This window comes from Balaenoptera musculus, chromosome X, assembly GCF_009873245.2.
Source record: "Balaenoptera musculus isolate JJ_BM4_2016_0621 chromosome X, mBalMus1.pri.v3, whole genome shotgun sequence".
NCBI lineage: Eukaryota > Metazoa > Chordata > Mammalia > Artiodactyla > Balaenopteridae > Balaenoptera > Balaenoptera musculus.
The window spans coordinates 956005-967723 of NC_045806.1; the positions used below are offsets into that span (position 1 = coordinate 956005).

At 64.9% G+C, this 11719-nt stretch overlaps 1 protein-coding gene across 3 annotated transcripts; it reads left to right on the forward strand.

The window, feature by feature from the left end:
• Positions 1-315: 315 nt before the first annotated feature.
• On the forward strand, positions 316-9596 carry AKAP17A (A-kinase anchoring protein 17A). Of its 3 annotated transcripts, none has more exons than XM_036839870.1 (6): positions 316-498; positions 2124-2901; positions 3507-3655; positions 6687-6927; positions 7657-8630; positions 8865-9596. In XM_036839870.1, the coding sequence occupies exons 2-6, from the start codon at positions 2140-2142 to the stop codon at positions 8887-8889; spliced, it is 2151 nt and encodes a 716-aa protein (XP_036695765.1). In that variant the 5' UTR covers positions 316-498; positions 2124-2139; the 3' UTR covers positions 8890-9596. The 3 variants fall into 3 exon arrangements, with proteins under 3 accessions (XP_036695765.1, XP_036695766.1, XP_036695767.1); XM_036839871.1 differs by having other exon boundaries at positions 8895-9596; XM_036839872.1 differs by having other exon boundaries at positions 317-498; positions 7657-9596.
• Positions 9597-11719: the final 2123 nt, after the last annotated feature.

Below are 11719 nucleotides of genomic sequence, written 5' to 3' on the forward strand. Positions count from 1 at the left end.
TGCGATGCATAATTATAATAGTAATTTAGGCCCAAACACCTGGTCCCGGTCCTAAGTCAGGTGGCCTCACACTCCTGCCCCAGGTGTGGCCTCCGCCTGGACCTGAACACAGGTAGCGGCCTGGGGTGGGGTGGGGGTGGGGGGGGGCGGGGCTCGCGCATGAGCAGTGCAAAGCCCGGGAGGGGGGAGGGGAGGCCCCGGCCGGCACCACCCCCTCGTCTCCGGAAGTCCCGCCTCTGGGGGCGGGACCAGGGCCTGGAGGAGAAACAGGGAGCCGCCGCGCGGCCGCTTCCGCGGGCCCCGGCGCCGGAAGCGGAGATGCGTCACAGGGGCGGGCGACGGCGGCGGCGGCGGCGGCGGCGGGTCGCGTTGGGGGTGCCTCCGGTGGACGGTCGCGACGCCGGGCGGGGAGGCCGCGCCTGCCAGGGTCGTCGGGGGCCCGCGGAGAGCTGGGGCCAGGGCGGCGGCGGCCTGGGACGCAAGCGGAACCCCGCGCCGGTGAGCGCCGTCCGCAGCCGCCTCCGCCCGCGAGCCGGGCGGGGGTCTGGGGGCGGGGACCCAGTGGCCGTGGTATCAGAGGGCCGGGGTCTGCGGGGCTCTCGGGAACGGGGACCCAGGGGCGGGGGACCCAGAGGTCGGGAGTCTGCGGGCGGCCAGGGGGCGGGGGTTGTAGGCCTGGGGACCTGGAGTCGGGGAATCGAGGGCCGAGGTCTGTGAGGAGCCGGGGGCGGGGGACCTGGGGTGACGAGGTAGCAGGGGCCGAGGTCTGCGGGGATCTTGGGGCCGAGGACACCGGGGGCTGGGAGAGGAGCCAAAGGCGGCCAGGGAGACGGGCGTTCCCAGGAGGCCACTGGTCCCCGGGGGGGGGTCGGGGGGGAGGGCAGGGCCGGTGCCAGAGAGGTAAGGAGGCGGGGCCGGGGGGCTGGGGGTTCCGAGGTTAACGGGGTTGGCGGGGGTGTCCGGGACCACAGGCAGCGGCCCGAGACAGGGAAGGCGGGAACTGGGGGACGGGGGGGCAGTTGGAGGGGCTGGAGGTCCTGGGGACCGCGTAGGGGCAGCTGGTGGTATCAGGGCAGCGAAGGGGCTGGGAGTCGCGCCCAGGATGCAGGAGAAGCCAGGCGACCAGGGAAGCTGGGAATACCAGGGCTCCCGGCAGGCAGGCGGGGGAGGGGGGGGTGGGTGTCCCAGGGCTCTGGTTTGGGCCCTCCCTGCGGCCTTTGGGGTCCTGTGGAGGGGGGAGTCACAGGTCTCAGCCCAGGTCAGAGTCCCTCTGCGGTGCCCCTGACCTTGCCACGTGGCTCTTCCCTCCAGCTGGGAGGCCCGCACCCCTTGGGTTCCTCCTGGATCTGGGGAGGGAGCTCCGAGAGCTAGCGGGTGGGCGGGCAGACCGGCTGAGGCCGCCACCTGTAGGGCTTGGTGTCCGTGGGTCTGGGTCAGGCTCAGCGCTGCTGCGGCCTGGCTTTCTGGAAGCAGGCACTTGTCCCACCAGGAGGGAAGAGCTGGGGGAGGAGGGCCCCCCACCCCCCCCGGTTTCCGAAAGGCCGTGTCACTTTTATGCTTTATTTGGGCACAGAGAGGGTGCCTCTGCCCACAGTGGGGAAATTGAAGTCGATGGCCCTTGGCTGTTTTTTTCAGCCTGAAACTTCCTTCCTGTTTCTTCCGTGGAAACACAGGGCCGCCTCCTCCACAGACCCTCCCAGATGCCTGTCCTGGGCCGTCCCTTCCCTCCCCCGTGAGGTGTCTGCACCTTCTGGTGGAGGTGGCGGGTGGAGCCGGCCTGCCCCGTGTACGCTGAGGGCAGCGACCGACCCCGCCGAGCTGGGCTCCCGCCGCCCTGGCCCCAGGAGAGCTGCCTCTGGGTACTGGGGGCAGGTAGCGCTGCTGGAGGAGTCGGGCTGCCAGCTGTGCCTAAACGTTTTGTCGGCCCGTTTTCTCCCCTGCTTTAGTGTAATCTCATTAAAAGCGCCAGCGTCTCGGGCTGAGGGCCTTTCCCTACGTAGAGGCCCGTGTGCCTGACGTACAGAGAGCAGACTTGCCTCCCTGCGCTGGGCCCGCGGCACCGGCCAGCCTGGGACACCTCGCCCCGGTGCCCGGCCCTGACCCCTCGCGCGCGTGTGTTTCAGGCCTGAGGTCCCGGCTATGGCTGCGGCTACCATCGTGCACGACACGTCCGAGGCGGTGGAGCTGTGCCCTCCCTACGGCCTGTACCTGAAGCCCATCACAAAGATGACCATCAGCGTGGCGCTCCCGCAGCTGAAGCAGCCGGGCAAGTCCATCTCCAACTGGGAGGTGATGGAGCGCCTGAAGGGCATGGTGCACAACCACCAGTTCTCCACGCTGCGCATCTCCAAGAGCACCATGGACTTCATCCGCTTCGAGGGCGAGGTGGAGAACAAGAGCCTGGTCAGGTCCTTTCTGGCCTGCCTGGACGGCAAGACCATCAAGCTCAGCGGCTTCTCCGACATCCTCAAGGTGCGCGCCGCCGAGTTCAAGATCGACTTCCCCACCCGCCACGACTGGGACTCCTTCTTCCGGGACGCCAAGGACATGAACGAGACGCTGCCGGGCGAACGGCCCGACACCATCCACCTGGAGGGGCTGCCCTGCAAGTGGTTCGCCCTGAAGGAGTCGGGCTCCGAGAAGCCCAGCGAGGGGGTGCTGGTGCGGGTGTTTGAGCGCTTCGGGGAGATCCGCAACGTGGACATCCCCATGCTGGACCCCTACCGCGAGGAGATGACGGGCCGCAACTTCCACACCTTCAGCTTCGGGGGCCACCTGAACTTCGAGGCCTACGTGCAGTACCGCGAGTACGCGGGCTTCATCCAGGCCATGAGCGCCCTGCGCGGCATGAAGCTCATGTACAAGGGCGAGGACGGCAAGGCCGTGGCCTGCAACATCAAGGTGCGCGCGGGGCCGCGGGGGATAGGCCCCAGCGGCAGGCCCGCGTCCTGCAGGACGTCAGGCGCGGGGAGGGGAGCGGGCGGCCCCGTTCTTCTCACGGAAGCTGCGTCTTCAGGGGGGCGTGAGGGAGCCCAGCGTCTTCCCGTGGCCGCGGGGGGACGGGCGGGCACGCCCTGGAAGGAGCTCCAGCCGGGCCCGGCCGGCGTACCGCAGGCCCCCACACGTCCCTGAGACGAGGCGACGGCTCTTTTACGGCCGTGCGCTGTGCCTCGTGCCGGGCGGCTCGGGCGCCTGGGCGGTGGAGGTGCGGCCGCCTGGCTGCGGGGCCGGACGCGGGGCTTCCCGGGAGGAGGAGTGACCCGGAGCAGTGGACGGGTGCGGGGGTGTCCCTCTGGTTCGTGGTCCCCTTCCCTCGGGCGGAGTCGGGTCCCGAGCGCTGTGAGGCTCGGGGCCCGCGGGCACTCAGCGGGAGGGCGTCCCGGGAGCCCCTTCCCTGCGGAGGGTCTGGGGGAGCCGGCCTCACGCGGGCGGGCGGGGCTGCCACCGTCAGGGAGGCTCTCGGGTCGCCCCAACCCGCCCCAACCCGCCCCGTTCTCCCTCGGAAGGTTTCTTTCGATTCGACCAAACATCTGAGCGACGCCTCCATCAAGAAACGGCAGCTCGAGCGGCAGAAGCTTCAGGAGCTGGAGCAGCAGCGGGAGGAGCAGAAGCGCCGGGAGAAGGAGGCGGAGGAGAGGCAGAGGGCCGAGGAGAGGTGCGTCCTGCCCGGGCCCCGCCCCGCCCCGCCCCGCCCCGCCCCGCCCCGCCCCGCCCCGGGAGCGCCCGCCCGGCCGCCGTGTGCGCATGCGTCTGCGGGCTCGGGCGCGTTTGTGTGCGCATCTGTGCGCATCTGCGGGCGTGGGTTCCTCTGTGTGGCATCTGTGCGCGGGGGCGCGTCTGTGCGCGCGTCTGCGGGCGGGGGCGCATCTGTGTGCGCGTCTGCGGGCGTGGGCGCATCTGTGTGCGCGTCTGCGGGCGCGTCTGCGGGCGTGGGTGCATCTGCGGGCTCGGGCGCGGGCGGCAGCCGGAGACCCCGCGGGCAGGTGCGCCCCCCGCCCCCTCCCCGGAGATCGCCGCCCGCCTCCCGCGTGGCCCCTGCCCCGTTCCCCGCACGGGCCTTTCCCTCCGAGCCTCCCTGAGCGCCATGCGCGGGTCCTGCCGACACAGGCACGGAATCTTGGCTGTTCTGCAGGTTTTTGCGTTCAGGCTGAAGCTGCTTTTAAGTGAAGTATAGAACTGATGACGCTCGCGGGTTTTAACAAAAAAGCCTCATATAGTAGGTCTGTAGAGTAACTGAGGTTCACGCGTCTAAAGGCAAACTCGGGGGACGACCTTTCCCCCTTTTATCTTTTACTTTGTGACTTATAAAAGCAACCTGACCAACGATACTACCTGCATTTTGGAAAACAAGGAGAGATTCTTCTTGGTCCATCACGGCTGCTGTGCGCTTGTTGTTTCTTTCCAGCGTGTGTGTGTGTGTGCGTTACAGTCAAGGTTTCGTGTGTTTTGCAGAGTGTTGTTCGGTCTTAGGCGTGCGTGATCTGGGCAGTTCATTGCTCACCAGTCTGTTTACCTGTTGGCTGGATTGACTTAGCTCTTGCCCCGGCTGTCGGGTTCCTGTTTTGATTTCCCTTCTTCACCGATAGCAGTAACAGATGCGGAGATGTCTCGGCGGGTAGCAGTTCCTTTGTCTGCACCGGAACCCAGCTCCAGGGTGGCGGGTCCGCACGCCGCCGCTGTTCTCCGCTCAGCCCCACGTGGCTCCCGTGGGGAGGCGGGGGTGGCTGGGCAGGGGCGAGCGTGTGGCCGTTGGTCGGGGGCCAGGAGCCCCGGAGTGAGGCCGTCGGTGCAGAGAGAGGAACGGGCGCCCGGGGAGTGTAGGCCGTGCTCGCGGCGTGGCTGTCCTCAGGAGGCGGCCCTTGGCAGGGACGGTTTGGATCGCGCACTGAACCGGGCCGCGGCGCCAGCACGGCCCCCTCAGGCAGAACCGGGAAGCGCCAGTGGCGTGCGGACCACCCACTCGCCCTTGTCCCAAACGGGCCTTGTCCTGCCTCTTCCAGGCTAGACCGTGACCACAGGCCCCCGAGCTGGGGGGCGTAGAAGTTACCCCACGGCCTTCCTGACAGCAGCTCTGAGGTCTCGTTAAAGGCAGTTTGCTTGACCTTAATGGCAGGAAAAGCGGGCGGGGACCTGGGGCTGAGAGTGGCCTTTGAGGACAGAGAGCAGGATACGTCCTGGCGAGGACCCGGGTTCACAGCCGCAGGGCGGCGCCCCGGCTGTGGCCGCGGAGGGGGCAGGCCTGGCCTGGGACGAGCGGTGGGCCCGGGAGGCGCCCAGGGTGCGCTCTGGTGGGCAGGGCTGTGGGGCGGAGCCTCGGCGTCTGCGCCCCATCACGGGCGGGCGTGTCTGGGTCCTCTGGTGTTCATAAGGAACGGAGTGCAGCCGGCCAGCAGCGGTCACGTTCCTGGTCGTGGCAGGTCGTGGGCCATGAGCTCCACGCTTGAGGGCTGTGGTCACTTGAGGCCCGTGAGGCCTCTAGGACCCGCAGCTCTTGACGGACACCTGCTGCGGGAGGCCTTCAGGTGTGTGTGGCCTCCTGGACACCGGCACCCTCGAGCTGTCCTGCTTCCCCGCGTTAGCCCGGCCTCGGTGCCCAGCCCGCCCCCCTCCTCCGTGTCCGGGTGAGCTTGGGTCCTCCCGCCTCCTCGTCCGGGCCTGGCGCCCTGGGAGTGATGTCGGCTCTTCTGCAGACGGTCTGCCTCCTGGCCTCAGGGGTCTCTTCTGTGTCTGGTCCTGCCCAGAGCGACCTCGCCTCTCTGCTGTGCCGGCCCCACCGGCGACTCGGCGAACTTTAAAGCTCGAGGGAGATGCGGGTATGCCGGGTGGAGACATCCGTTGGTCTTCAGACCTTCCCTGGGGGTCTGGAGCCATCCTGCTTTCGGTGGCATCCTCATTTCCGAACGAGGAAAGGATGTTGTTAGGGTCTAGGCTGGCGGGTGTGGTGCGGGGGTGTTCATGGAACAGTCGCTGTCTCCAGGGCGTGTGTATGCAGTGACCTCGCAGGGTGTCCCCAGGCAGTGCGTGCTCTCGGGACCCCTTGATCGGGGGACACCCCAGGGCAGACCGGGTCGGGTTTGCGTCCCCTTGCCTTTGTCGTTTCTACCACTTCCTATGAAAGGCCATGCAGTACAGTCTCTCGTGTTTGGTCTTGCCCTTAGCTCGCTGCTTCCGGAACCTTCCTGCGGCCGTGTACGTTGCTGATTCCCTCCCGCTCAGGGCCCACGGGTTCCCGGGGTGTGAAAGCCCGGGCCGGGTGTCTCCGCTGCCACTGGGACTGGGGCCGGTCCAGCACGCTGGCTCTGTGCTCGGGGTGCGTGCGGCCGGCGGAGGGGCATCGTCTCCCCGCGCTCCGCGCCGCTGCCGCAGCCCTTTCCCCGTCCGTCTGTCGTCGCCCCTCCACCAGCCCGGTGCATCTTGTTCAAAACTCAGCTTCCGACGCGTCCTCCCCGGCCGTCCGTCCCTTTCTTCACGTTTCCGGGCTGGGGTCGCACTCAGCGAGACTCTCCCTCGGACGGCGCCGGAAACTCTCACCCCCTGTGCCCCGCGCTCCTCGGGTCCTCGGATGCGGCTGAACTTTCTCCGGGGATAAAGCGCTGAGATGATGAGTCCCGCGATCGCCGTCCCGGGGCCCCCTTCCCCGCGCGGCCCGCGGGCCTCACGGAGCCCCGTGTGTGTCGCTCGCGCAGGAAGCAGAAGGAGCTGGAGGCGCAGGAGCGCGAGAGGAAGCGGGAGGAGAAGCTGCGCAGGCGCGAGCAGAAGCAGCGGGACCGCGAGCTGCGCCGCAGCCAGAAGCAGCTGGAGAAGCTGCAGGCGGAGGCGCAGCGGAAGCTGCAGGAGAAGATCCGGCTGGAGGAGCGCAAGCTGCTGCTAGCCCAGCGCAACCTGCAGTCGCTCCGGCTCGTCACCGAGCTGCTGAGCCGCGCCAAGGTACCGCCTGCCGGGGGTCGGGGCGGAGGCCGGAAGATGCGCGGTCCTCGCCGGGGCCCCGGGAAGCCAGGCGCCTGGAGCCGGGCCGTGCCCCCTCGGTCCGCAGCTGCAGAGCTGACGGGTCTCAGCGGCGCTGTGCGGACGGCCCTCCCGGTTCCCCCCGCTGCTCCTGCTGGAGGCCAGGCCGGTAACTCCCGCGAGCCGGGCCGGGGGCGTGGACGGACCTTGCTGGGCGCTCGTGGTGCTCAGGCGGGCCGCGGAGTGAGGCGCGGGGCGACCCTAACCTGTTGTCTGGTTACAGTTGTGATCAGTCCGCGGGAAGGAGCGTGGCGGGCGCGCTGAGACCTGTGGCAGCGTGTTCTTGTTTCATGGTGAATATTGAAGACCCTGAGCAGGCCCGGCCCCGCGCCTCCGCGCCGTAATCTCAGCTCCCCGTGGCCGGCGACCTTCGCACCGACAGCAGGCCCTGTCCGCCAGCCGGAGGGGCCCGGCCCGCGCAGAAGGCCCGCCCCGGGGCTGCGGCGAGGAGCTTGGCCAGGGCTTTCCTCTCCCGGCTGGGCAGGACGCGCGGGCGTGGTCAGGTCAGGTGGGGCGGGCCAGGCTCCAGCCGGCCACCCGCCGGCCCGGTCCCCCAGGCCCCCCAGGCCGTCCGTCTGCAGAGCCGCGCGGCCTCGGAGCGTCCGTGCGGGCTCAGAGCCCAGCTCAGGCGCGGCCCCCTCTGTCCCGCAGGCCGTGAAGCTGCGGGCGCAGGAGCAGCAGGAGGAGACGCTGCGGCTGCAGCAGCAGGAGGAGCGCCGGCGGCTGCAGGAGGCGGAGCTGCGGCGCGTGGAGGAGGAGAAGGAGCGCGCGCTGGGCCTGCAGCGCCGGGAGCGCGAGCTGCGGGAGCGCCTGCTCAGCATCCTGCTCAGCAAGAAGGCGGACGGGCCCCGCGCGCCCGCCGAGCCGGGCGCCTCGCACGCCCACCTGCTGCAGCCCGTGCTGGACATGCTGCACACCGTGTCGGCCGGCTGCGCGGGCGCCGCCCCGCCCCCGCCCTGCGGCCCCCGGGAGGCCCTGCCCCGGCCGCCGGCCGCCGGCCCCGCCCCCGGCCCCGGCCCCGCCCAGAGCGTGAACGGGAGCGCCGCGGAGGAGGAGGCCGCGAGCAAGGAGGGGCAGCAGCCTCGCCGGGTCGCCGGCGACGACGGCCCCTCCGGCCCCGCCGAGAAGAGGTGCCCCGGCGTCCTCGCCTGCATCCCCGACAACAACCAGCAGCCGAAGGCTGCGCCCGCCGCCTGCGAGCAGAGCGCGCCCAGGAAGGACGCGCGCTCCGAGCAAGACAAGTGCAACCGTGAGCCCAGCGGGGGCCGCGGCCGGGCCAGCGGGGACCGGGGCAGCGACGACAGGCCCAAGCGGGAGCGCAGCCGGCCGCGGCGGGCGGGCAGCCAGGAGGACGCGAGGCCGCACAAGGAGCGGCGGCCGCACCGGAAGCGCTCGCACCAGGACGGCAGCCCCCGCCGGCGCAGCGCCAGCCCCGAGCGCGAGCGCGAGCACGAGCACGAGCACGGCCGGTCGCGGAGGTCCCACAGCGGAGACCGGCACGGCCGGCGGGAGAGGAGCCGGGACCGGGACCGCAGGGGCAGCTCGGGCAGGAAGCGCAGCCGCCACCGGCGCAGCGAGAGGTCGCGCTCGGGCTCCCCCAGCCGGCACCGCAGCACCTGGAACAGGTAATGCACGGAGGGCCCAGGCAGCCGTCCCGGAGGACCAGGACGGGGGAGCGCACGTCCTGCAACTCGCTGCCCCCACGCCCCCCACGCCCCCCCTCCCCAGCACACCCAGGGAGCCCCCTGGTGAGGAAGGCAGCGCCTCCAGTCTCCTCTCCTTCGTGGCCGTGGGTCTAGTTCAGAGGCATCGTCCGCGGTCACGAGCTTTCGTTTCCCTTAAAACTGTTGATCCAATAGCTTTAACGTCAGCAGCCCTCTCTGAATCAGGAGGAGCACGTAGGCCGCCCGCCGTGAGAATTGCAGACCACCCCGGGCACACAGGCTGGCAGCGCCGAATCCCTGCACCTGCTCGGAGACGCCTCTCGTACTCACTTCACGGGAGCCGCCTGTCGCGTCTCGGGGACGGACTGTCCAGTGTGGCGGCCGCAGCCCCACGGGGCGTGGAAACGAGGAAGTCTTGCCCTGCGGGTGTTTTTTTGTTTTTTGGTTTTCTCCCTCATTTGTAAGTTCAACGGATTGGGAACAGAGTTTGGGTGGGATGCCAAAGGAAAATGGCTCTGGTGCATATAAGTCATCGGCGGGGAAGCTGTACGTTCTGCAACACGGAAACTCAGATGTGCCATCTTTCTAGGTGTGGGCAGGTGCGGAAGTGGTGCGGAGGGTCCCAGACACTCACTTTTTTACAAATTCAAGTAATTCAGCGTAAAAAAAAAAAAGGTTGATGAAAGTTAGTTTTGGTTCCTAGTCAAGGTTAGCCTGTGTGGTTTTTTTTAAGAAACCGTTTTGCTAAATTATTTTTACTTGGAACGTTTCAGATTTAATGCTGCAAACATGTTAAATTTTATAATCGTTGGCTTCTCTGAGTGAAGCTCAGAAATACTTAAAAATAGCTGTATCGTCCGCCTTAGGAGAGATGGTGTTTATTCCAGTTTGCATTTTTATGGTGAAATAAAATCCTTTTCCAATGAACTAATGTTTCCCATACTTATGTGTTTTCTTTCTTAAGTTCTTTGGGCTACTTCACTGACCTGAGCGTAATTTGGCATATTCGAAATCGCCGATTTCTAAAGATTCATTTCACATGCTGTGACTATTGTAAAATAACCCCCTGGAGGAGAACACGCGTCCTGGGACTCATTTGATTTGTGTACCAGGAACATAAAAGTTTAGCAAGTTCGCAGAAGCAGTCTTTAAAGCTACAGTGCCATTAAAAAAAAAAAAAAGATTTAAAGAAAGTGGTTCTCTTCTCACCTTGAGTTGATGTAGCAGGTAGGTGTCAGTGCCCCTGTTGGGACCCCGAGCTGCAAGTGATCCCTCCGTCTGTCTGTGTTGAAGTCAAACCCAGATCTTATCAGCACGTAGAGGGCAGTTATATGCCTTTTCCACCCTAGTCACATCATCGTCAAAATCTCAGGTCGGCACAACAGACTTCCACTTTCCTTTTCTGCGCTGGCATTGGTCTGGTCTGTCACCAGCCGAGGTGTGGGTGCAGGACATGCTCAGATGCCCAGTGATTGGAGATGCCTCTCGGAGATGCACACGGGCAGCTGTGTCAGGATTCCTGCAGCCTGGCATGGAGTGTTTTTTGCCCCATCAGCAGCTCTGAGAAGGTCGGGGGGCTGGGTGTCACTCTGGGTGCCCAGGATATGTTGCTGGGTGAGACAGGCCCCCTGAAACATGGGGATCTTGAAGGAGCAAGTACAGGAATGAGGAGCAGGCCACGTGGCGTTGTGTGTGTATGTAGGGGAGGTCTCTGAAGTCAAGGGAGATCTCCGTGAGGTCAGAGGAGGTTTCTCTGAAGTGAGGGAGAGTCAGATCAGGGGGCATCTCTGAGGTAGGGGAGGTATCGCTGTGGACGAGAGTCAGGCATCTGAATTCTAAACCTGTTCCACTGATCATGCATCTTCCACCTCCAACACCACTGAGCTACGCGGCAGAAGGCGGAGGCGTGATAAATGCTGCCCAGGCCAATCGTCCCTTACTGACCGGTCCTCCGCCTGTTGGATCTGTCAGTTCCTGAGAGAGGGGTGGCATTGACATCTCCAACCGTAGCAGCAGATGCATCTTTTTCTCCTCAAAGGCCTATCCGTTTCTGCCTTTTGTGTTTGACGCTGTGTTGTTAGTTGCGTACAAGTTAAGGATTGTCACGTCTCCTTGGAGAACTGGCTCCTTGGTCGTTTGCAGTGCCCTTCTGTACCTTGATAATTTTCCTTTCCTGAAGTCTGTTTGGTGGTAAATGGGGAGGAAAGGAATCTGATGGAAAGAGATGTCCATTACGTGTATGTGTCTCCTAGACACACACACAGCATCCAAGGGTGTCAGGGAAGAAGAAGGTTTTGGCGTAAGCCATGATTGTTCTCTCTTTTCAAGCCAAGCTCTGCAGAGGAGAGGACAGTAGTCTTTTGTTGTGACACAGCAGATACTTCTAGAGGCAGCGTGACTAAGAATGAGGATTCGGGAGCCTGGCTTAGAACCGTTTCACCCAACAGCCCCTCTTCTGTGAGGCCGACGGCAGTGATTTGCGTGGGGACCAGGTGAAGAGCACCCCTACTGCCCGTGTGGGATCCTGGTCGTTTGGACTCATCTTGGCTTTAAGACACTTGTCATCCTTATGACTTAGGGTGGGATTTCCCAGGTTACCAGTGCAACCAACCCTTATCCACGGGTTCCACATCCACGGATTCAGTGAACCGCAGGTTGAATACTATGTTTACCATCCGCGGTTGGTTGCATCCGTGTGTGTGGAACCATGGATACAGGAGGTGGACTCTGGGACTTCAGCATCGGCGAATTTTGGTACCGGCGGTGGGTCCTGGAACCGATCCCCGTAGATACCGAGGGACAATTGTGCTTTCATTTATTTTCTAAAAGTTCTCTTGTTTTCTGTAGGAGTTGTTAGCGATAAAAAATAGAGATTAATTGAAACACGTCTGTTAACTGATTAGATTTTATCTTCACAAACCAGGATTTTTCTTAGTTCTAAGGTGACTAGATTGTAACCAAGGGTGCTGTGACTAAGGAACACGTTTATTGAGGAAACAGAAGGTTTCCACCCTAGAAGCATTGTCCTGCCAACTTCTGGGGTGAATGAA

Bases quoted from the DNA above. Each gene is read 5' to 3' on its own strand.
- AKAP17A (XM_036839870.1), top strand. From the start codon at position 2,140: ATGGCTGCGGCTACCATCGTGCACGACACGTCCGAGGCGGTGGAGCTG. The intron at 6,928-7,656 runs GTACCGCCTGCC...TCTGTCCCGCAG, and splicing joins AGCTGCTGAGCCGCGCCAAG to GCCGTGAAGCTGCGGGCGCA. The intron at 8,631-8,864 runs GTAATGCACGGA...TTGATCCAATAG, and splicing joins CACCGCAGCACCTGGAACAG to CTTTAACGTCAGCAGCCCTC.